This window comes from Choloepus didactylus, chromosome 5, assembly GCF_015220235.1.
Source record: "Choloepus didactylus isolate mChoDid1 chromosome 5, mChoDid1.pri, whole genome shotgun sequence".
Lineage (NCBI taxonomy): Eukaryota > Metazoa > Chordata > Mammalia > Pilosa > Megalonychidae > Choloepus > Choloepus didactylus.
In genome coordinates this window covers 144,991,817-145,015,599 of record NC_051311.1, presented here as the reverse complement: position 1 = coordinate 145,015,599, position 23,783 = coordinate 144,991,817, and the positions used below count along the sequence as shown (strand labels likewise).

The window sequence follows — 23,783 nt, the reverse complement described above, 5'->3', positions numbered from 1 at the left end:
GCTAAAACATTTTCACCTGTGTTGTTTCACTTGGTTATTCGACAGCACTGTGAGTTAGACAGATATTATCATCCTCATTTTGACAGATGCAGAATTGGAAGATCAATGAGGTTGTTACAGCCTCATGTCATTTCCGTTAAAAGACAAGGGGAAAGTGAGAATCAGAGTCTGCACCTTTTCCCTCTCTTGAGCTTTGTGTGGTGTTGGGCCTTGTATTCTCATAGCACTTTCAACTCTAATCAGCTAACATTTAATCAGTTCCTGCTGCAGGCCAGGCCTTGTGCTTACATTGCACTTTTGCATACTTTATCTGGGTGTGCACGTAGCAGGTATTCAAAAAATAGTAGACATCGGCAGTCCACAGAAGACGGCCGCCTGGACTGCGAGAGATGATGAAAAGAAGCAGGAATGTTTTGTTTAAAGAAGAAAAGATTTGAATGGAAAGAGGGTAACTGTTTTCAAATGTTTTAAACCTTGTCACTTGAAAATAAGATTATACTCATTCTAGTGCATTAAATAGAATTATCGCTAATTCCAGGACATAGGACTTTTGACGGGAGCTGTCCAAGATTAGGCTGGACTGACACCGAGAATGTGTTACAGGTTCTGTCAGTGACTGGGTGGCTCTTTCAAGGGCTGGATTAAAACCTGCTTGAAATGTTGTAGAGAACATCAGACTGTAGGGAAGATTTCAGAGTCGGTGGCATCTCAGACCCTGCTAACAATGAACACGTACTGCATGTGTTTCAAATACTTATAGCTGGGATTATCAGTCTCTGAGCCAGTTTTCCAGCTGTGTGTATATATAATTGAGGAGCAGTCTTGCCAGCTGCCTTTACGTGGTAGAAGGAGTACAGAATATGAATTTGAAGCCAGAAGATCTGTTTCAAGCCCAACAATGCTACTTAGTGCTTGTCTATCTTCAGAGAGATCCTTAATCCATTTGAGCCTGTTTGCCTATGTACAGATTGAGGATAGTAAAATTTTCCTCCCATGTGCCATTGGGTATTTGATATGATCAAAAACTGTACAAATGTAAGATTATGTTATTACAAGTATTATTTTCTGAGTTATCTCCATATTCTCATATTCCTAATGAAAAGTTTTAATTTTTAGAAGAAACTTTAGTTAAAATTTTTGTTTTTCCAAAAATTGCTGTTTTAAACTGCTGTTTTAAATCTGTTACAGATTATTATTGATATATGGAGTGTCTTAGTTAAACAACAAACACATATAAGGTAAATATGCTGTTAATAACTTCTGTTAATTCCTCTATTCGTCTCTTAGATATTTGCAGCGTATTTATTTTATAGTTAGATGTTGTGCACTCAACATTTTGTAATTGCTGGTTTTGGTTGTTGCCATTCCCCTTCCTTGCTTTTCTCATTACTTGCTATCTCTGCAGAGCAGAGTACATCACACCTTCACACCCTGCTCTCATCCAATACAATCCAACAGTGGCCCTACACTGAATCTACTTGAGGGACACAGCTTCCTGCCTCAGTTCAGCGGGGGAAATGAATTACTCTGTGAGTGATTTTAGGACCAATGGAGTGCCTTTTTAGGGAAGGGCAGGAAAATATAAAGCTGAATACATACCTCAGTTCTCACCCAAAATAAATTCTAGATGAAACGAAGATTTAAATACAGGAAAGAAAGAAAACCCTGAATTCCCAGGAGAGTATTTTTTATAATCTTAGGGTTAGAGAGGCTTTGTTAAACGTAAAATAAAACCCATAAAAGATTGACAGAGTTGACCAGCTAAGCAAACACTTTCGTTGGGTAAAAGACACTTGTAAGCATTGTTGAAAGAACAAGGACAAATTAGGGAAAATATTTACAATATATGACAAAACTCCTATAAGTTACTAAGAAAAATGCTAAAAACTCATTAGAAAAATGAGACAATTCAGAGAAAAAGAAATCACATTCTTCCTTTCCCACTAATGTCCCAGGACCTCCTTTCTGTTTTTTAACCATGGCCAGTGGTGTCCTACCTCTGGAACAATTGCAGGAGGTGTGCCCTAAGCCTGTAGTTGTGCTCTTCCTCCACCAGCCTGACTGTTGGCAACTCCTTAGCTTAAATGTTCCCCCCTTCAAGAAGCCTTTCCTGGCCATCATCTCTAAGTGGAATTCCTTGTCCCCTTCCTCATTATTCTCACCATTTACCTTAACTTCTTAGCATTTATCACCATTTGTACTTAAATACTGTGTTGCCTGTATCTCCTGGAGGGAGGGGTAACTTACTCAATTCAGCAGTTTACACACAGCACCTGGCACATAGTAAAGAAGAATAGGAGTTGAATGAGTGAAGACATCACATGGCTAATTGGCACACGTGAAAGCTCTCAACCCCAAAATCGGGAAATTCAGATTAGTGTGCAAAGCTTTTTACTCACAAGGGTGGGAGGGTGGATTGGCAATAAATAGCAAAACATACAGTGTGCCTGCTCTTGAACCCAACAGTCCCACAGATGCAAATGTATCCCACGGAAGTGCTCCCAGCAATGTGGGGTTACTGGCACAAAGACCTTGGCATTGCCTGTGATGTCAAAAATGGAAACAACCAAAGTATCCATTTGTCGGGGACTGGCTTGATCATAACCAAGTCAGAGTAGAATGCTGGGCCATCCTCATGAAAATATTTCCATTATACATCATTGCATGAAAAATTTACAAAACAATATAAATAGGATGGTTATACTTTTGTTTAAATTATGGAGATTTTGTATATTTATTTGTGCATAGGAGGGGTCTGGAAGGAGAAGACCCCTAACTATCACGAGTGTAGATTGGAGGATAGAGTTGAGGGAAGTTTTAAATCTTCTGTGGGATTTTGAAGGAGTGGAAATTGTTGAATTTATCTGTCTGTTTTCTTTTGGATTTACATGACCTTATACCTCTTACCTCCAAATCTCTACCAACCCAATGATAAATTATTACATACACTCCTGAGAGCATTCTTGTTCTCATTTAGAAACAATTTTTGGTTTAACTGTGCCCTTGCTTTATACTTTAAGCATTTGAGTTGAGGAGAAAAGGAAAAGGTTCAGATATATTGTGCCAAAATTTCTCTTCATTTGAGGGGAAATTGTTTCTAAAGAACTCAGGAAGGGGAAACAAAGTTACAGCTGTGGTACGCAACTCTGGAAGAGAATGGTGGAAATTTTCACAGAAACAGAGGCAACCCTTTCAAGAATAACTCAACTTTAGAAATTACAGAAAACCACCGAGCTGCTTAGGATTCAACTCAAGTAGGATCACGGTTTTTCTTGGAAATAGAGTGGCACATTGACATTTCAACTCACGTAAGCACCAATGTCCTATGTCGATTTTAAAAGAAGAGGAGGAGGTGTAGGAGAAACATTTAAAAAAATTATCAAGATGTGAGTACCAGTGTCCTCTCTATTCGGGCTCCTGGGAGGTAAAATAGGAGAGAGGCAGCATGAGGCAGTAGGAAAAGTTTTTGCTAACATCAAAGTATAGTCCTTAGTAGCTGTGTGACTCACTTTTATTGGCTGTAACTTGGAATAATAAATGATTGTAAGATCAGAGTCAGTGGGGTATCCTGAGGATATTAACACTGTATGTACTCGATAAATGGTGACTTTGATACTTTTTATTTTGGCATGAAAGAAGAATAAAGAAAGATCTGTTTCACTTCTTGATTTGTCCCATATTTTTCTGAGTTCACTGGTGTATCAATAATTTTGAGACCAAACTCTCCTGCTTCCTTTTTTCCACAGCATTTACCACCTTGCAACATATTATGTTTATTTATTTGCTTTTTGTTTTATTCCTCCCACATACATGCAAGCTCTGTGAGGGCAAGGGTTCTTTCCATTTCGTTTACTGCTGTATCTCCAGGGTCTTCAGGTGCTCAGAGAAAGAGTGAATGGATGGATGAACTTCTACCCGCGTGCTTCAAAAGGGTTCATTTTAGTAGGGAAAGACAGGTGATAATGAAGTAAACCAATGCATGAGAATTTTGTTTTCTTTGGGAAAATAAAAAAGGGGAAAGAGCGTAGAAGGGGTCAGGGAGAGGAGACTGAAGGTAGGATGTTGTAAGTAAAAAAATTAGTCCTGTGGCTGGAGCACAGTGAGCAAGAGGGAGGGTGGTAGGAAGGTTTAGCGGGCAGGAAGTGAGGACCAGCTTGGGGAGACCATGTGTAGTAGGGTAAGGAGGTCAGAGTTTATTCCAACTGCAAATCAACTCCCCTGGAGGGCTGTAAGTAAGGGAATGAAAAGATTCCCATTTTCAAGAGATTTCTGTCTCTGCTGTGTTGAGAATCACCTGTTGGAGGGCAGGAACGAGATGTGGGGAGTGGGTGTAGACTTCTAAGCATGTATCCTTTCTGAAGAGAGTAAAGGTGTCAAGCAAAGCTAAAGGTGGAATTTTCGTGACTATTTATATATTCCAGAGCTGATGCTGAAAAATTTCTCACATGGCTTCTCCAACCCTAAATTGTGTCTATTACAGCTATAGTTATGGGAGTGCTGGGGGAACAGTGGGTATGGGAAGGAGGAAACGGGACTAGAAAGACTCTAAAACTTCCTTTTCAGTCCCTGTGTTATTGACTGACATATCACCAGTGAGGTTTCTGAAAACCGCAATGTGTCTTGTTGGCCTAATACATATCCATGTAGTCCAGTATTCCGTATATAATACAACATTGTCCTTTTTTTAAAAAAAATAAACTGCCTTAAATGATTGCAACACCAGTTTTGGCTTATGCCTTTTAGTCATTTTGGTTTACATATATGTGTCCTGAGGGAATATTATAGGTGGTATAAAACTCATATTCTTAAGAGAAAAATGCAAATAAATAAAGTTCTTTAATAATGATTCAATAATGGCTTTTTTTTTTTTTCCCATTTCAGAAAGCACCAATTTGAACATGGAGAGGTAAAGACTTAACATACTACAATTTTACTTATTTCAGTGTTTGTGTATATTTGGACTTGGCTTTCTAGTCCCAGCTTCTGTGTTTATTGACAGTTGTCACTGAGTGTTATCAGAATAGCCTATATTCACCTTCATAAGAAGGCTAGGGACAGATTTGCTGGCCACTCATTTATTAAAATAATTAAGTAGGAATCTCATTTCGTCTGCTCTAGTAATCCTTATAGTAATAGCGGTTCGTCTTGCCTTCCACGAGGAACGTCCTTCCACATGATTTGAAATCGCTTTCCTCCCTGCCCACCTGGCCCTGTGGCTTCAGAGTTGGGACCCGTTGCTGTTCCCCCTTCCACAACATTGGTGTCCCCTCCCCGAAGAGCCAGCCTGGTTTCGGCAGAGCCCTCAATCCAGTGGAAGCACCAGGCAGAGTCAGAAATGTGGGCTTTATTGACTGCAGCCTCGACCCCCAACAGAATTACAGAAAAACTAGCCTTAGTGACTTTATCATTTTAGCCATCTCTTAAGAGGGAGTGGTTTGACAGTGAATTTTTTAATGCAGTTTTCTTGAGATATACTTGCACACCATATAACCCACACTGACTCATACAGTTGTGCATTCATCATGACAATCAATTTTCAAACATTTTTATTACTTCAAAATAAAGAAAAAATATATTAAAAATATAAAAAGAAATAAAAAAGAGCACCCAAAGCAGCCCATACCCCTGGTGCCCCCTATTATTTATATATATTTTTGATAGTGAATTTTAAAAACAATTTTAGAAATTTCAGTAAAGTAGCATTAATTTTTGTTGCTAAGAAAAAAGTGTCCTTGTATATTTACTGTTACCAGTTTAACAATATTTTCCTAAACTCTGCAAATAGTAGGAGTAAGAAGTAGTTCTTCTTTCTCTCTTTCAGCTGGTTTATCATGCATTGCAACTATTAGCATATACAGCCCTTGGCATTTTAATTATGAGACTAAAACTCTTCTTGACACCACACATGTGTGTGATGGCTTCCTTGATCTGCTCCAGACAGGTAAGATGTTTGTGACTTTGGAGTTAGGGCTGTTGTGATGATTTACCATAGCCTTTATGATTGAGTGGCCCTAAAATAATATTGAGTTACCCTGTGTTGAATTACCCAAAGTTCTTTAAATCACTGTCGGTAAATCATAAAGTTTTTTCCAGTTTTGTGCTAAGCTTTCCAGAAGGGTGCAGGCCAAATCTGATCATATTCTCTATCCTTCTAATCTCTAAAACAGTCCTTGGCATACACCGGGCACCAAATCAGTGCAAGCTGAATTCACAAGTGACAACTGCACGTGCTGGTAGAAAGCAGAGCTTAATTGTGGCAATGAGTCTTCTGTTTTGGCACTCAGAGCCCAAAGAATTCTAGCAATTGATTTCAAGTTACAGGTCTTTTCGAATGTTCTTTTTCAGTATCACACTGCTAATTTTTTTTTTTTCTGTTTCATTTATTTGAATGTACATTTGTGTGTATATCCCTGACTTTTATGGTTGAAAACTTATTTTAAGCCATCTTTGGTTATTTGCTGCATGTTTGTTTTTCCTGGGTAACAGCCTCTTGTTCTGTATTCCCAGATTTTTATTTCTCCAGAGTGTTACCTCCTCAACAGACAACCAAGATGCAATAGCAGGACTTCTTTTAAATTTAGCAAATGTTTACTAAGCACCTACTCTGTGCTATACAGATGGGGTACAGTGGCGTGTAAAAAACTAAAAAATATAAGGCATGTGTCCTCAAGGAGCTTGAAAGTGATCACTAAGGACACGGAGAGAAATGATAATTAGGGAGAGACTGATAGAGACTAAGTGTTACTATTGAATGCAGACTATTTCAAGATGGAAAAAAATTAGGCAGCCTCAAGGTTCCCAGTCAGAATGTTGGTGTTATGGTAGAAAGGTGCTACTTTCCAAAGGCTGGCCCTGGGGGGAAGGCCACTGTTCCTGACTCCTCCAGGCTGGGGCAGGAAAGGAGGCTGGTGGGCAGCTTCTCATCTTAAATCCCATCCTGCAGCCTGACTGATGATAGAGGGCCTTGCTCAGGGCTGGCTTCACGGGCATGCTACCTGTGCAGTCACCCGGGGGCCATTTTTCAGTTTGCATTGGGCCTTGCAAATTGTGTAGGTGGTCCTGGCCTTACCGGAGTCTGGGAGTGGAGAGAACAGGTTGAGAAAAGAGCTTCTTAACTCCTGTCCCACCTATGAATGGTGTCTACATTGTTTTTAGAATTGCTCCTTAGGGTAATTAATCCTTTATCCAGAACCCTAGCAGAGAGCATGTTCTTGTTTGGGAATTACTTTTGACAGCTTACTGGATACTTGCTGCTTTGCACTAACGATTGTCAATGCCTTCTTAATTTGGTTTCAGCTATTTGGATGGCTGTTTTGCAAAGTACATCCTGCTGCTGTTGTTTTTGCTGTATTAACAGCAATGTCAATACAAGGTTCAGCAAATCTACAAACCCAGTGGAATATCGTAGGGGAATTCAGCAATTTGCCACAAGAAGAACTTATAGAATGGATCAAATATAGTACTAAACCAGGTAAACGAGTTACTTTGCTTAGCTAGTGTTTTTCCCACAATTTTATATACCATTGCAAAATCCTAAACACAGGTTCCTTCCAACAGCCTTTGTTATTCTTCCTAAGCAGGCTGCTCCTGTTATCAAAAAAAAAAAAAAATGACATAGCAGTCTTACTTAAATGATTTGCAGGGGAAAAGCTATACATATTTTCTTGGTAGTTTATTCTGCTATTTCCATAAACTCTCACTTTTTCAAATTTCATTGAAAGTTATACATGCCACATTTTAAAATAATTTTCATTATGCTTATTTTCTTAATGAATTTTTCGCTATATGTCCTACATTCCTCTTGAAATGATCTCATTGAATGTAATATTTTATTCATGTTATATAGAAAGTGTTTTCTTGTTATCCAAGTGTCAAATGATTGAATATTGAATCATCTTCCAGTGTTTCTTGGTGCTTTAAAACTTTTCTAGTAGATTTGATACTTCTTTCTTAGAATCAGGATATATTTCTAAGATATTTAAAAAAGAAAAAGAAACTTTCAATAAGTCTGTTTTCCAAGGAAAATAGTTTATTCAGGATTGGTTTTTGGCCGCTGCTTTGACAGCCATCCAACTTCATTGAATCTTTCCGTCATTAACTTCAGGGGCCTTGACTTCTTTACCAGTGAAATGGTTGAGTTGAACCAGAAGGAGACCTTTCTGACTCTGAGGAGGGTTCTCCTAAGGCCTCCCCTCTCATTTCCAGATGCAGTGTTTGCAGGGGCCATGCCCACAATGGCAAGTGTCAAACTCTCTGCACATCGACCCATTGTGAACCACCCCCATTACGAAGATGCAGGCTTGAGGTTAGTACCTGATTCTCATACTGACAGAAAAAGATTTCTCATACAAAGAGACAGTGAGTGAGGATATGCAGAATAATGAGAAGTGTTTGAAAAAGGAGATGATGAGCTGGAATGTATAGTCAGTGGAGAGAGGAATGCTGAAATAAGCTTCTCAGTTAGACACAGAACTGTCCCACTCCTGCTGCTACCCACACTATAGCTTTGGCTTTCTTTCCCTCTGCAGCAAGATGATGTGAGCTCCAGGAACTGCCAGCTCCTTCCCGTTCTCCCTTCCTTACCACAGTGGGACCTTCCTTCTGCTGCTCATTTTCCCCTTCCTTGCTATTATGCATTAAGTTCTTAATAATTAGCTGTATGCCTCAAATGAATGATTGCCACACAATTTAATTAATGCATGCTTGTTGTTTATATGGGAGCCTCTTGACAATCACCCAGAATTACTTGTTGTCGCTTCCTCCTCCCTTGCCTGGCTGCATTTATTATTGAAAAAAAAAGCAGGCTTCCCAGGGCAATAAAACGCCAACCTTTAGGCTTATGTTCTCTACCAAGCAGAAAAAAGAAATCAAACCTTAGCAATTTTCTACAAGTTAACAGGGCTCTAAAATATCTAGGTCCTAATTAAAGTTATATCCTCCAAAAGCAAGTGTAAGGGGATTGACAAGTGAGCTTATTGAAAAACACTCTAGCATGATGCGAAAGAATCAGGCAATCATCTTTGCCTTTTCCATTGTGGGTTAATGTATTCTTTTACAGTCTCTCCTTTCAGTCATTTCCTACCCCTAAGGTGTGGCTTGGACCAAATAAATTTGAAGTTCTGTTCTATTTACCTGCATGCCTAGTTACCTATTAACAATGCCTGTTGATAGTTATTACTTATTAATAATAGGTACCAATTTACCTATTATTTGCCTATTAATACCATGTAATAAGATTTATGGTTCATGGGTTTTGGGGAGGAATACCACAGAGGTGAAGTGCCACTCTCATCATGTCTAAATAGATCTCACCTGGTTTGAACGTGAATCTTGAAAGTGAGCAGTAACTGGAAGACTCAAATCAACATACCACCCGGCATGATCACGAAGTCCTCAAGAGAGAACAGTGAGAGAGACGTTAGTGAAAGAGGAGCAGAAAATCATGAGAAGAAAATAGGACAGTTGGAAATGCCCCGGGATAAACCAGGGAAGGACAGCCAGGGGACAAATGCGATGGCAGAATTCCCGTCCATGCAGGAGGCAGTGAAGAGCAGAACAGTGCTCAGTTATACCATGAGGACAAATTCAAAGACCATCTTCAACCAAAGTACCTGGGACAACTTGGAGACATGGCTGACGGGCTGGGGCAGGCAGGGAATATATAAATGAGCCCAGAGTATCTTCTGGTGCTAGAAAGTGAGAAAGTGCCCCCAAAACAGAACGGCAGCGGGTGGGTCAAAAGGACTCCAGAGCCGGCCTGCGAGAGCTCCCAATGGCCAAGGCAGGACCAATTTGAACAGTAAAATAAGTGGCATTGGGTTGTAATCAAAAGCATAAAATAAGTATCTATGAGTTCACAGTGATATAAATGAGTAATTGGATAAATACGTAAATGGGGAAGAAGAGGCAACTCTTGCATGCAGAAGAATTCCAAATTCATTTATGTAGATACTTTGCCCTCAAAGATACGGAGCATGAGTCCCCACCTTGAGGTCTGGGGGTGGATGAAGTAAGTGACGACAGTGGAGAAATGTGATGGGCAAGGCCCAGCCGGGTGATCATGGCTCACATCAGAGGTAGGTCGTGTCGGCAGGATACACCCTTGATAGGAGATGATAAAAGTCGCACTGCACCTCAGTGGTCTTCCTCCCAAAAACCCATAACCCGGTCCTACCATGAGAAAAACATTAGACCGATCCACGTTTCAGGGATATTCTACAAAATGCCTGACCACTACCCCTCAAAACTGTCAGGTCATCAAAGCCAAAGAAAGTCTGAGAGACACTGACAGTCCAAGGAGCCTTAGGAGACACGAGATTCAGTGTAATGTGGTATCCTGGGTGGGATCCTGGAACAGCAAAGGACATTAGGGAAAAAGTTGATGATACCGGAATAAAGTGGAGCGTTTAGCTGATGATAATGTTCAATATTTGGTTCATTAGTTGTAACAAATGTGCTTTAGTAATGTAATGATAGGGGAAACCGGGTGTGGGGTGTACAAGAACTCTCTACCTTTGTGTGTGTGTTTGTGAATCTAAAACTATTCTAAAATAAAGTTTATTTAAAGTATTTTTAACTAAAGGAAAGGTCAGAAATATAATGAAGAGTTAATAGTTACAGTCAAGTATTGGAGAGCAAACATGTATGTATGTATGTGTGTGTGTGTGTGTGTGTGTGTTAATACACACACACACACATATACACACACACTCTTAAATGAGTGAGCTTGGGTAGACAGACCAAAATTGCTAGAAGAGATGATATAATCAGAGATGAAATAGAAGAAAACATTTCTGAGATTAAAAAAAAATGTGAAAACAGATTCTGGTGCTCAGTCCATTTTTAGAAAAATTAAAAGTGACTCATACCTAAACATATCATGGTGAAATCTTTATAGAATAAAGAATTGCCTACAAACATGCATCTGCAAAGTAACCAAAATCAGTTGAAGTGGGCCTTGTCAACAAAATGTCAGATGGGGGAGTATTTACAGTGTATTAAGTTTAAAGGGTTGTGGATGGAATAATTTAAAAAATCAAGTTAAGTTAATATGCATAAAAACATCCAAAAGATGTTCTTGGAATTGCCAGAACTCAAAAAATATTCCTCCCATGTGCCCTAGTTGAAAATGAATTCTATGCTCCGTAGATGTAACAAAATTAAGGAAAAGTCGTGATACAAAAGTGCTGAAACCAATTAAATTGGAGATGATTCTAAAACATTATTGCAATTCCAGTTATAGAAGTAAATACCAATATTGGAAATTATCCCAAATAACAAGATTTAAAAGATTAAAAGACCAACAACTTGCATCTTAAACACCAGATTTATATGAATAGATTCTATGGAGTGAATGAGCAAGTGTAGTCAAGTCTGCTAAAATCCTTGCTTTAAATACTGGGGCTTCTTTTGAAATTACTTAGTGTTTAATTTGTATTTCTCTTGCAGCACTTCAGTCTAACTTGTATTAGTGCTACCTGTGTGTGACTTCTCTCCCCTCTTAAATTAAGTTCCATGTCTGATCTTTATTTTTCACACGATTTCTATCACACTAAATTAAGTGAAGAGGTTTCATTTTCCCTAAAAGGAATTTCAGTTAATAGGGAAAGTCAAACCCAAGGTAGAAAAATAAGGAAAACCATGGGTTTTCTTAGAACTCAGATGAGTTGTTTATTTGATTTTATATTGCTGCCTAAAAGAAAATTGGGTCTTGGATACATAGATTATGCAGGTATTTGTTAAATGCTGGGCATTTGTCACAGTTGCTTACATGGAGAAAGGCCAGAGTACCCTCTAGCTGGATGGAAACTGTGAAGTGTGCAATGTAAACAATAGTTGGATTAAAAATTCTGTTTAGGGTACTGGTAGATATAAGTGTGTTGTTTGGGAGAAGTGGTTATCATTAGGTATGACCATGTTCCTTTTGTCATTATGTTTCCATAGCAATTCTGTTTATAGCAATTTTTTATTTTTAAAAAGTAAATTGTAAATTGCCATTACTGGCAGAATACTTTGTTTTAAAAAATATATTTTATTTTTGACATTTACTATTTTTCCTGTAATTTAGAGTCTGATGTTCTCTTATAAGAGGAAATAGATTTAATTTTCATGCAATTTCTAGAGTAGTTCAAGCTATTCAATTGCTAAGTGATTGGGTGAATCCTATTAATATGTTATTTTACATAACCGTGGGACACCCACTTTACAGATAAAAACTCTGCTTTTTCATGGAAAAAAAATCAATTTCAGCAAACTAATTTCCAGATTGGTTTTGTTGAATAAGTTTAGTGTTTTGAATCTAGAAACAAAATAGAGAACCATTTAATGCTAATTATTATTGGTCTCAAAGTTGGGACTGTTGAAGCTCCAGAGTAGTGGTTGTATTTGCACAGCTCATCCTGACCCATACGCAGGATGTCTTACCCTTAATTGTGAGAGTGGTGAAGAATTTAAAGGCAAAATAAACAAACACAATACCAGGTTTGGAAACATAGGCATGCATTTGAAACCAAACCTGTTCTCCCAGGACTCCTTGTGCTACTTCTGCATTTTTCTTTTGACCTCACCAATGACCCTTAACGGGAACTCCTGTGACGAATGTTCTCTTGACCTGATTCCTCCGTGTGTGTGTGTGTGTGTGTGTGTGTGTGTGTGTGTGTGTATGTAATTCTTTTTTCTAGTCCCATTCAGTGCTTTCTTCCAAATATGTTGACTGTATCCTTTTTCATTTTAAAAATATTCTGCCCAATTATTTTTTTTAAAGAGCCAGAACGAAAATAGTATACTCAATGTATAGTCGAAAAGCAGCTGAAGAAGTGAAGCAAGAATTGATAAAGTTAAAAGTGAATTATTACATTCTGGAAGATTCATGGTGTATAAGAAGATCCAAGTGAGTATTAAATAAAAATTGATATTTTATGGTCATAACACATGAAAGTTAATTCCATCTCATGGCAGCTGTGTTAGTGGTATGTGTAAAACATAACTAATATTTTGCAAAGTATAAGTGGAAAAATTTTTAGAGAAATATTTGAATTAGAGTTTTTTTCTTTTCTCTTCATTATAAATATCTTTTTTAAATGACTTTTTATTATAGTAACATTTATACAATTCAAAATTTCCCATTTTAACCACTTTCAAGTATATAATTCAAGGGTATTAATTACATTCCCAATGTTGTGCTACCATCACCAATATAATACCCCAAATTTTTAATCACTTCAGACAGAAACTTTGCACCCATTAAGTAATAACTCCCCTTTCCCATCACCCCTTGGCCCCAGATAACATGTAATCTACTGTCTCTATGACTTTGCTTATTTTAGGTATTTCATATAAATGGGACCACACAATATCTGCCTTGTGTATGGCTTATTTCACGCAACGTGATGTCTTCATCATTCATCCATGTTATAGTATGCAACATGTTGTAGTATTTTTTATGGCTGAATAACAATCCATTGTATGTATATACCATATTTTGCTTATCCATTCATCAACAGATGGATGGATAACACTTGGGTTGCTTCCACTTTTTGGTAGTTTTGAATAATGGTGCTATGAATACATTGGTGTGCAAATATCCATTCAAGTCCCTGCTTTCGATTCTTTTGGTTATATACCTAGAAGCAGGATTGCTGAGTCATAACAGTAATTCTAGGAACAACTTTCTGAAAAACCACCAGACTGATTTCCATAGTGGCTGCACCATTCTATAATCCCACCAACAATGTAGAAGGGTTTCAGTTTCTCTTCATCCATGCCAACGCTTCTTATTTTCTGGATTTTTAATACTAGCCATCTCAGTGGGTATGAAGTAGTATCTCATTGTGGTTTTTATTTGCATTTCCCTGATGACCAATGATGTTGAGCATATTTTCACGTACTTACTGGCCATTTGTGTATCTTCTTTGGAGAAATGTCTATTCAGTTCTTTGCTCATTCTTTAGCTGGATTTTTGTCTTTTTACTATTGAGTTGTGGGATTTCTTTATAGATTCCGGTTATTAAGCCCTTATCAGATACATGGTTTCCAATTATTTTCTCCCATTGAATAGGTTGTCTCTTCACTTCCATGATAAAGTCCATTGATGGACAAAAGTTTTTAACATTTTGTTGAAATCCCATTTATCTATTTTTTCTTTTGTTACTCTTGCTTTTGGTGTCATTTCTAAGGAATCACTAATAAATCCAAGGTTATAGAGGTCCCCTTTCCCTGTGTTTTCTTCTAGCACTTATGTTTAAGTCCTTGATTCATTTAGAGTTAATTTTTTTGTATGGTGTGAGGTAAGGGTTCAGCTTCATTTTTGGTATGTGGAAATCCAGTTTTCCCTGCAACATTTGCTGAAGAGACTGTTCTTTCCCCAGATAATGTACTTGGCATCCTTGTCAAAAATGAGTTAGCCACAGATATGTGGTTGTATTTTTGAACTCTCGATATGATTCCATTGGTCTGTATGTCTGTCTTTATGCCAGTACTGCACGGTTTTGATTAGTGTGGCTTTGTAAATATCTGTTTCTCTTATAATGACTTACTACCTTAAAGGGATTAAATTGTCACTGATGATCTCCCAGATTATTCATACTTGTCTTTGATATTTTATAAACTTTTATTTATTTGAAGTTGGGTATATTTTCTTTCAAAACCCTTCCAGAGTCTCAAATTAAATAACAGTCTTGTAGCAATGAAATAAGCCAAACAGGTGCCGCAGTCCATACTGCATCTTTGCTCCATGCCACATCCCATGCATGGATGGGACCTGCCCTCGGCCTCCGCTTAAAATGACACCTTTCTTTCTTGCTGCTTGACATCTCATTTGAGTGGAAAGATGATTAACTTTACTGTGAACCCATTTTCCATTGGGTTTGCAGTTTTTTAAAAAAAAAACAGGGATTTCCACAGAGAAGTTCATTAAGCAAAGTAGAGCTCTAAGTGTCAGTAAGATCTTGAAGGCAAATATGAATTCTGAAGTTGACTGTTTGGAAATGCTGCTTCTAGGGGACTGAGAGTGGATGACAGTAACCTGCTTTGACATTCATTTTGTGAGCACCTATGAAAGTATCAAAGCGTTCACTGCCTGCAGAGTACAGCCCACGAGGAGCAGTCTCATCAGAGATTTAGAATATTTTATTGAATATTAGTATTTTTAAAATTCTCATTACTGTGTAACTAAACAGAAGGCTTTGATAGATTGCTGTATCTCTGGCTTAATCATACGTTTTGCCAGTATTTCAATGATACACCAAAATGTTAAGACAAAACTGTTAAATACCAACTCATGATTGAAAATAGTTTTGTGATATAGTATCTATACAGCTTCACCCACGAGGGAGCTCAAACATTGATTATTGAATAGTTTTCCTTTGACTATGTGCCAAGTGACTTGAATTTAATCAAGATTTACAGTAAGTGTTATTGTTCTTGTAGTTCTCACTTAGAAAATGTTCACATATTGATGAGCATAAGAATATGTATGTTCTGATGAACATAAGAATATACTCACTTTTAAGTAATTTTATGTGATATAAATTTAGGCCAAAAAGTCATAAGCAACTCTTATAACAGTTTTATGAAGAAATTACATTAAACAAATGGTGGGTGGGCCAACATTTGCAGAAGGAAGAACTCAGTTTTTTGACCAAGATTTCAGCCAGAATTGGGATCTTCCTTCTTGTTTGGAGATTTACTCTCCAATGCAGTTGGGCCACCCCACTTGGTGTCATGCAGCCTCACAGCCAGGTGAGACACCTCTGGGTTACTGGGGCTTAAAAATAATTTTCATAACCTTCCTTTCCCCCAAGCTAACGATGAATCTTGATTCAGGATTCCTCATTTTTTTCTAGACCTTGCATAGTGTTTTGAACATGTGAAAATTGCAAAGGCAGGGGGTGCATTGTTCTTTAAGATGCTGGTGGAACTTCTTGGATTTGCTAACTGTGGCAGTCTCACATCCTGATAGGCCGAACACTGTTTTGGATATAAAGACAAATTTAGGAAGTATGGCAGTAAATCTCACACACTAAACAAAGTCAGCAGCCAATTAACCGCCTCCATTTAGAGCTCCCTTGGGGCATTAGACAGAGCTCAGGGTAGGGAAGCAGCTGTGCTGGCTTCTCCCATGGGGGCCTCGACTTGCCGTTGTTATGTCGTTATGTCGGGTCTTGCAGGAATTCAGTGGGAGGGAGCTAAGAAAGTGGCTCTCCCCATCTCTTTCCCCATTCAGTAACTAAAACAACCCTCTGTCTACTACAGGATTTAAACCAGACTGGTTATAAATCGCCAAAAACCTTAGAAAGATCTTCACTGTGTAAACCTCAGTACAAAATGAGAGTCGTGCCTTCTGCTCTGGCAGGGAAACAAATAGGAAATCAGATAGACAAGGGACAAAAGAGGACTAATATTTATCTAGTGCTTAATCTGTGCTCTCTTCAGTGGTCAGCACTTTATTGTATGATCTCTTTTACAAATGGCTTAATTATGGGGCTTGATTGTTTTCTAAATACTTGATACCCCATGTTCAAATACAAGTACTGGAATACACTCAAATGTCAGTCATAGATGAGTTTTTAGTTAACTACTCTTTTTATTCTTAGTTCTCTGCTTTCTGTCATTAATTTCAATAATAGAGTGACATAAAATTAAAATGCATGTATTCAGAAGAAAATTATTAGGATTTTCACTAATGCTATTTAATGATGGCAGACTCTTTGCCATCTCTTTTTCCTAAAAATAGTTGAACTCAGGAGCTGGGTAGTTTTTAACTTCATGTACGTCTCACTCCCTACGGCCATTGGCCAGGGGAGTTTTAACAGTTTGGCCTTGACATGTGTGAGAAAATTAAATGGTAGAAAATATTAGGTAGAGTCTATGTCAGTGAGGGTGTGCAAAAAAAACAGGCACTGTAACAGTCTTCATGAGAATACATACTGGTAAAACCTGTTGGGGAGTGAATTTGACAAATTGTAAAATTGTGTAGGTCCTTTAACAGAGCAGTGGTGCTGCTTCTAGAAGTTTGGCTTGCAGAAGTGATATAGATGCAAGAATGTTTTCCACAGCACTGTTTTATAATGGCAAAATGGGAAACAGTTAAAACACCCACCCGTAAGGAATGGTTAATAATACAGAGAGTACTAGCGACTCTTAAAAGGAATGAAGTAGGTCTTTAGGTAGTGTGATGGAAAATGGCCACACTTTAGGAAGAATCCCAGAACAAGCTTGTTTCTGTGGAAGTGAGCGAGGAGTATTTGCGTCTTCACATAAATCCACATTGATGTTTGTGTGCTTGTGGGTCTGAACATGGGTAAAAAGGTGTCAGGATATGCGCAGGATTGTTCGCAAAAGTCACTTCTGAGAGATGGTGCTGGAGGTGAGGGTGACGTTCATTTTTTCACTTTTCAGAGTTCTGTATTTTGACACTTTTACAATGATTGATTATTTTAAAAATAACGATGTCATATTAAAAATGAAAGCTGTACATTCAGTTATAGTGCTTGCCTCAGGGTGGAAGGTACGGGAGTGGACTGGCGATAAAAAGGACTTGAAAATGTTTTGTTTTCTTTTTTCACTTATAAAAACTATGACAAGATGTAAGCAATTGTCAATCCTCTATATTTTTTTTGTATTTTTGTATTTTTTTTTTTTTTTACTTTCTCAAAAAACAAATAAGTGTGAAATCCAAATCAAACAATTATATTTACAAAACTATACTTGATTTAAAATAAATGTTGCTGTTATTTTGGAGGACTTATTTAGACAAATAACGTGTGATAGATTTCATTTATATCATTTTCTTTTTAAAAAATATTACGTTTAAGATTTAATCGTGCATTTAACTAAGGTAAGAGCTTAATACTTCCAGAGTTTCATTAAATTGACTGATTCTTGAATACAATTAATCCAACTTCACTATGAACTAATAAGCATACTTCCCATTATTACTTATAAAATTGATATTTGATAATACCTCTTACGACATGCTGGCCTCTGTGCTAGGCACATCTCTCTTAATGGTCACAACAAACCTATTTGTGGATATTTTCCCCTTTACAAATGTGGTAACTGAGACTGAGTCAAGTTAACTCTGCAACACCACATTCTTGGTAAGTAGCTGAGACAGAATTTAACCCACATCTCTCTTACCCCAACATGAATTTTGTAGGTCTGTTTTTTTCTTTATAGTCATCCTTGTTGCTTTCACCTTCTTTTAAAGGGGATTTATGGAAACTTACACAAATGTAAATAACTACCATACAATTTTTTTAAGTAGGTTAAATTAGGTATTAAAAATGAAATGAAGGCAAGAATTAGCTCATATGATATATATCGATTTTTGATCTGTATATTAATTTTTCTAGGCCTGGTTGCAGCATGCCTGAAATTTGGGATGTGGAAGATCCTGCTAATGCTGGGAAAACTCCCTTATGTAACCTCTTGGTTAAAGAATCAAAGCCTCACTTCACCACTGTATTCCAGAACAGTGTTTACAAAGTCTTAGAAGTTATAAAAGAATGACTGCTACCTGAATTGCTGCCTACAAAGACCTACATCAGTAATGATTTTCATGTTTTCTAATAACTCATACATTGTTTTTAATGCAAATTACAATACTTTTATAGGTAACTTTTCAAATAGAAAGTGTTTTATTTGGTCAATTTGAATGTCATTCTGGTTGTAAAAAGTACTCACCCCTTTCTCAAGTAGTGACTATTTCAGTATACCCCTTAAAATTTGCTATGCAAATGAGTATATGCTTGCATGTTGTTTAAATATCTGTGCTAATGTGAGCAAAGCCTACCTGTATAAAAGAAATATAATGGGTCTTGGCGAAGATGGTATGAAAAGATAATCAACTCTGAACTGTGTAGGGGCTGATCTTACAGGTTATGGACTATTGACACTCCCTGCTTCTTTTCCTGCCTCTTTTGCTATTGTTTTCAGGACATTTCAGTGATTGTCATAAACTTGTCAGTCATGTTGGCCCCTGTCATCAACTCGAACCAAAGAGTAGACAGGCAGACATGGGTATTTGCTATGTGGAATTATCTGTTTGTCTGTCTCTCTTTGTCAAATAAGTGCTATTTACTCATTTAATAAGTACCAAAAGTACTTATTCTTGGTTAAAAAAACATTTTTTAGTGGAAATTTTGTATTTTTTCATGTTAGATATTATTACATTTTTATATTTTAATACCTTTTAAACCACTTTTAAAATTTTTCATGTTTAATTGGTTTTAAGAAAAACAATTTTGAATACCCCCTAATAAAATGCATCTAGAAACTAATCTATATTTGAGTAGACATAATTTACAGTGGAATAATAGACTGTACAGTAATTTTTCTTTCACTATTATGTAGCAATAATGTAGTAATTTTTCTTTCCCTATTAAGATACACTAAAACGTGACCAATTTTTCTGTCAAAAAAGTGAATGATTAATGATGAATGTTTTTTTTATATTTTACTTTAAAATTTTCCTGTCTTTAATAAGACAGAAACCTAGGCCTTATGTTATTATTTGGGTTTTAAAAATCATCCGTTCAGTATGAGAAATGAGTTTATTTAGTCTTCTTCCTTACTTTGAGAAATTTCAGAATCTGCTTTGCATTACTTGTATAAATCTTTGTTTCTTAAACTTTATTCGTGTGAAATGAGATTCTTCAAACCAGTAACTCCTCACAGTTCTGAGATATGGTTTTAAATTTTTAATTCTAAGCAAACCCTGACTGAGGCTGACTGCACATGTAATTACACAGTGTTGTCTTTATTAACTCCAGGCAGATTAACCTCATTGTGGATTGTTCGTGAGACCTGAGTCCTCAGGGATGGTTTCCCGAGTCCACTCCTGGGAGCCACCGAAGACCTGTTCTCTTTCTGCCTTCTTACCAGAGCCAAAGAACGCTCCTGGTTGGGGGAAGCCCTCGCCTGCTGGTGTTGGGAGCTGAGAGACAGCACCTCCAGCCGGGGCGCGGGCTCCCGGCCCCCAGCTGGCACCTCCCACCCATCCTTCTTCTTGCCCAGCGTCGGCCACGGAGGTGCTCAGTGCTCTCCAGAGCCATTGTCACTCTTTCTCATTTGCTGGCTGACTTTTAATTTCTTAGGCTTGTGCTAGTTTCAGAAAATAGGGAGGCAGATGGGAAGTTGTGGATTTGGTGTCCTATTTGAGCCTGGATGCTGCAGTCCTGAAAAGTGGGAAGAGGGCAGGAGGTTGAGGAGGATGTGGAGATGCTCTTCTCCCTTCTCCATGTGCATCCACAAACAGGTAAAAAGAGTGGAAGTATGCCCTGCTTTATCTGCAAGTGTTTCTCAACCAAAATGTGCTCATCCAGTACAACCATCAGTTATAGTTTTTTTAAAAACATAGTTATTCTCGATTTTCCAACCCTCCAGTAATTCCCTCTCTACTATGTTAAACCATAATTGTTGGAAATTCTGTGCTAGGAAAAAACATTAAAATACTGTTATAACCATTTCATATATTGAAAAACATTAAAATACTCTAATTTCTTTTTTTTCAGAAGAATCCTTTTTTAATAGTATTTATTAATGTAACTCCACCAGCCAGCCCCGATTATGTTTTAGGCAACTCAGTTTAGAACAGAGGCCTTGGTGGTTAAACTGCACACGCAGCCGTGATCCCATCTGTAGCAGCCGGTGCTGTAGATTATAAATATCTTTTATGGCAACATAGAGTAGTAGTAGGCTCAACACAAATGACAAAACAGTATTAAAGCTCAATATTTTATGTATTTTTTAGCATTTAAAAATATTTTTGCTTTATCGTGAGGAGAATAAGGATGGGCCAAGAAGCAGTAGAAATAGCTTATTATTGCTATGACATTAAAAAAAAAAGTTTGGGCAGTATTTCTATAAAAGGATAAGCCTCTGAAAAGGCTTGGCAGAAAAAGTGTAGTGTTAAAATAGGTGGATGAAATTATAGGGAGAATGAAAGAGTGTTTTAGGAATAAAGTAATATTGCATAGGAGCATTGTATTTTTATGAATTTTCTGCCACTTGTTTACATGTACTACGTATGTTCAATAAAAAAGATCATGAAAAATTTGGAAAATGTTTTTAATTGTTATCATCATTCCCACCTTGACTGTGAGCATGCTCTGCCTTGTTCCGCAGACAGGTTTGTGGCTGATCACAGTCCTGAAAAATGGGAGAAGAATTCTAACAGTGGGTTCATGAAACGACTTGGTCCTCATCGTGGTGGTGTGCGGACTGTAACAAACAATACTTATATTTATGTGGCACAATACTTTCTATATTGTTTCCTTCAAGGAACACAATAATTCATTAAAACCAAATCTACGGGCTAATTACAAAGTTGCTGAAAGTTTTTTTTCATACGTTAAACCACAGACGGGTTTGGTGACATAGCATTTCCTAAATTATAGCCCCGTGTTTTTGCTTAATACAGGTGTCTACTTATTGTTTTGGCTATTTGGAAGAAAGACAATTTTAGCTTCATTCCCTCCTGCATAACTAATTTCTTAACATAGTGACATCTTGATTGTCTGGCATGTTTGGGGACTGAGGTGTTCCAAGACAGTGGTCCCCAAGGTTAGCGTGCATCACATCACCTGGAGGGCTGTTGAACTACAGGTGGCTGGGCCGGGCCTCATCCTAGAGATTCTAATTCACTGGGTCTGAGGTGGAGCCTGAGAATTTGCATTTCTAACCAGTTGTCAGGTGATGCTGATGCAATTTTAATGGCCTGGACCACACTTGAGACCCTCTGCTCTAATGGGTGGGTACACCAGCCATGGGGGCGATCAAATCCGGATAGCCCTGACCCCACCAGGATCAACCTAGCCTTGTACTGGAAACTGAATCTTACCAAGGCCCTTTGTCTCTAAGCGGGCTCTGCTTCAACTGAGCTGCAAGGAGCAAAGAATGGATAAGGTCATTTTTAACCAGAACACTACACAGCTTATTTACACTGTAAACCGGACTTGGCTTGGACTCTGTTTCTTTTCAGAGATGGGAAAGGAGTGAAAGTCCTTTGAAATTGATTTTGTAAAATCACTTTGTCTAGCAGAAAATAGACAAGTTCAGTGGTGTGTGTGTATTTTAAAAATTCATTTCCTACTTTATTGCTTTCGATTTGGCCCCAGAAATCCTCAGTCATCTCCCTCTGTTGGAGCGCAGCCAAGGATCGGCCCTAGTCCCCATCACGTGTTCTCTCTCTGCCTTCTCCTTCCTCCGACTAGAAGTTACTAATTTAAATCAGTAAAATTGTTCCTGGGCAGGAAAAGAAGAAATACATTTAAACCTCATTACGTTCCTCAATTGGTCTTCATTTCACAGTGATGTATGGATACAAATTCAAAGTTGAAAAGGATGTTAAGGTACAGGAAGGTCTTGGAAATTTTTCTTTTCACGTTTCCTTCCATGAGGAAAAATTCTGAATGAAAGTAATAGTTGAAAACTATAAAGACTCTTAAGATTTTGAGTCATTGTAATGTAGTTAAGAGGTAAGATTTTTCTTTCCTTTTTTTTTTTTTTGCCAAAAAAATGGGATATTGATATTGGCTGTGATTTCAAAGCAGAGTTCTCTGTATCAATTATCTCTGATCCCAAACTCTATTTTAAATAACCATGAAGTTGTCAAACGGCTTTCAATGGTAGTGCTCCCCAGTATTTTGTTTAAACAACCATGCTCTTTTCAACATGGCATAAGAACTTTTGATTGATTTTTAAGTACTTGTATTTTTTCCATATGCATGTTTAATAAATACCTTAAAAGAAAGCTGTATTTAGCAAAATGAAGCTCATTCAGTTGTTACGCTGAATGTCCTGAAAGCTGCTTTCCTTACCTATTTCTAAAAACTAGAAAGAAATTGTTCTGGTTTGCTAAAACCTGCCAGAATGCGATGTACCAGAAATGGATTGGTTTTTACAATAGGGGTTTATTAGGTCACAAATTTGTAGTTCTAAGGTCATGAAAATGTCCCAGTTAAGGCATCAACAAGACAATACCTTCTCTGAGGAAAGGCGGCTGTCATTCTGGGTCCCTCTGTCACATAGGAAGGCACATGGTGATGTCCGCTGACCTCCCAGCTTCTGGTTTCAAAGCTCCTGTAGGGCCTCCTTGCTTCTTCTGGGGGCAAACTCTGGAATACACCTCTTTACCCTGCTAAGTGTCTCTGCCTTTTATTCTCTCATAGAGGACCCCAGCAAGGGGATTAAGACCCACCTTAAATGGGCAGGGTCACATCTCCATGGAAACAACCTAATCAAAAGGTCCTACCACAATAGGTCTGCCCCCATAAGATTGGATTAAAAGAACATAGTCTTTTCTGGGGTACATATTAGATCCAAACCAGCACACTGCACCCTCTGGACACCCAAAAGACATGCTCTTTCCATATGCAAAATACATTCCATCACAATATCACAAAAGCTTAAATGATTTCAGTAATAATAAATAAGTACAAAGTATCAAAATCAGCTGCAGATTTGTCACCAGGCCATGGATACTAATTAAAAACAAGATGTCTAAAGGCCAGCCCATCAGCCAGCTCTGTTGGCACAGCTCACGTCACTCAGATGTGGCCTGCTCTTTGGTGAGGTCCCTCAGCTTTCCTCTCTTGGGATTTGCTCATGGCCCAACTGCAGATTCAAAGCAGAGGCCTCCCTCTTGCCTTGGAAAACCTTCCCAGGAGGTGGAATAGGCAAATCCCTATAGCCCTTTAAAGGGGTCTTGAATTTGGCTTTTTCTATCAAAGACCCCTTATGACAGTCCTTCTCAGGCATGCCTGCACACTGGAATTACTTGG

At 37.9% G+C, this 23,783-nt stretch overlaps 1 protein-coding gene across 1 annotated transcript in view; it reads left to right on the top strand.

Annotated features, from left to right (window-relative positions):
• The window catches only part of DPY19L1 (dpy-19 like C-mannosyltransferase 1), a 116,806-nt gene extending 95,751 nt beyond the window's left edge, over window positions 1-21,055 (top strand). Inside the window, exons 16-23 of the mRNA XM_037837059.1 lie at window positions 1,189-1,238; window positions 4,882-4,906; window positions 5,822-5,941; window positions 7,297-7,471; window positions 8,206-8,305; window positions 12,764-12,889; window positions 18,354-18,547; window positions 19,773-21,055. Of these exons, the coding sequence (XP_037692987.1) occupies window positions 1,189-1,238; window positions 4,882-4,906; window positions 5,822-5,941; window positions 7,297-7,471; window positions 8,206-8,305; window positions 12,764-12,889; window positions 18,354-18,510 (753 nt within the window). The 3' untranslated portion in view covers window positions 18,511-18,547; window positions 19,773-21,055. The remainder of the gene's footprint in view (window positions 1-1,188; window positions 1,239-4,881; window positions 4,907-5,821; window positions 5,942-7,296; window positions 7,472-8,205; window positions 8,306-12,763; window positions 12,890-18,353; window positions 18,548-19,772) is intronic.
• Window positions 21,056-23,783: the final 2,728 nt, after the last annotated feature.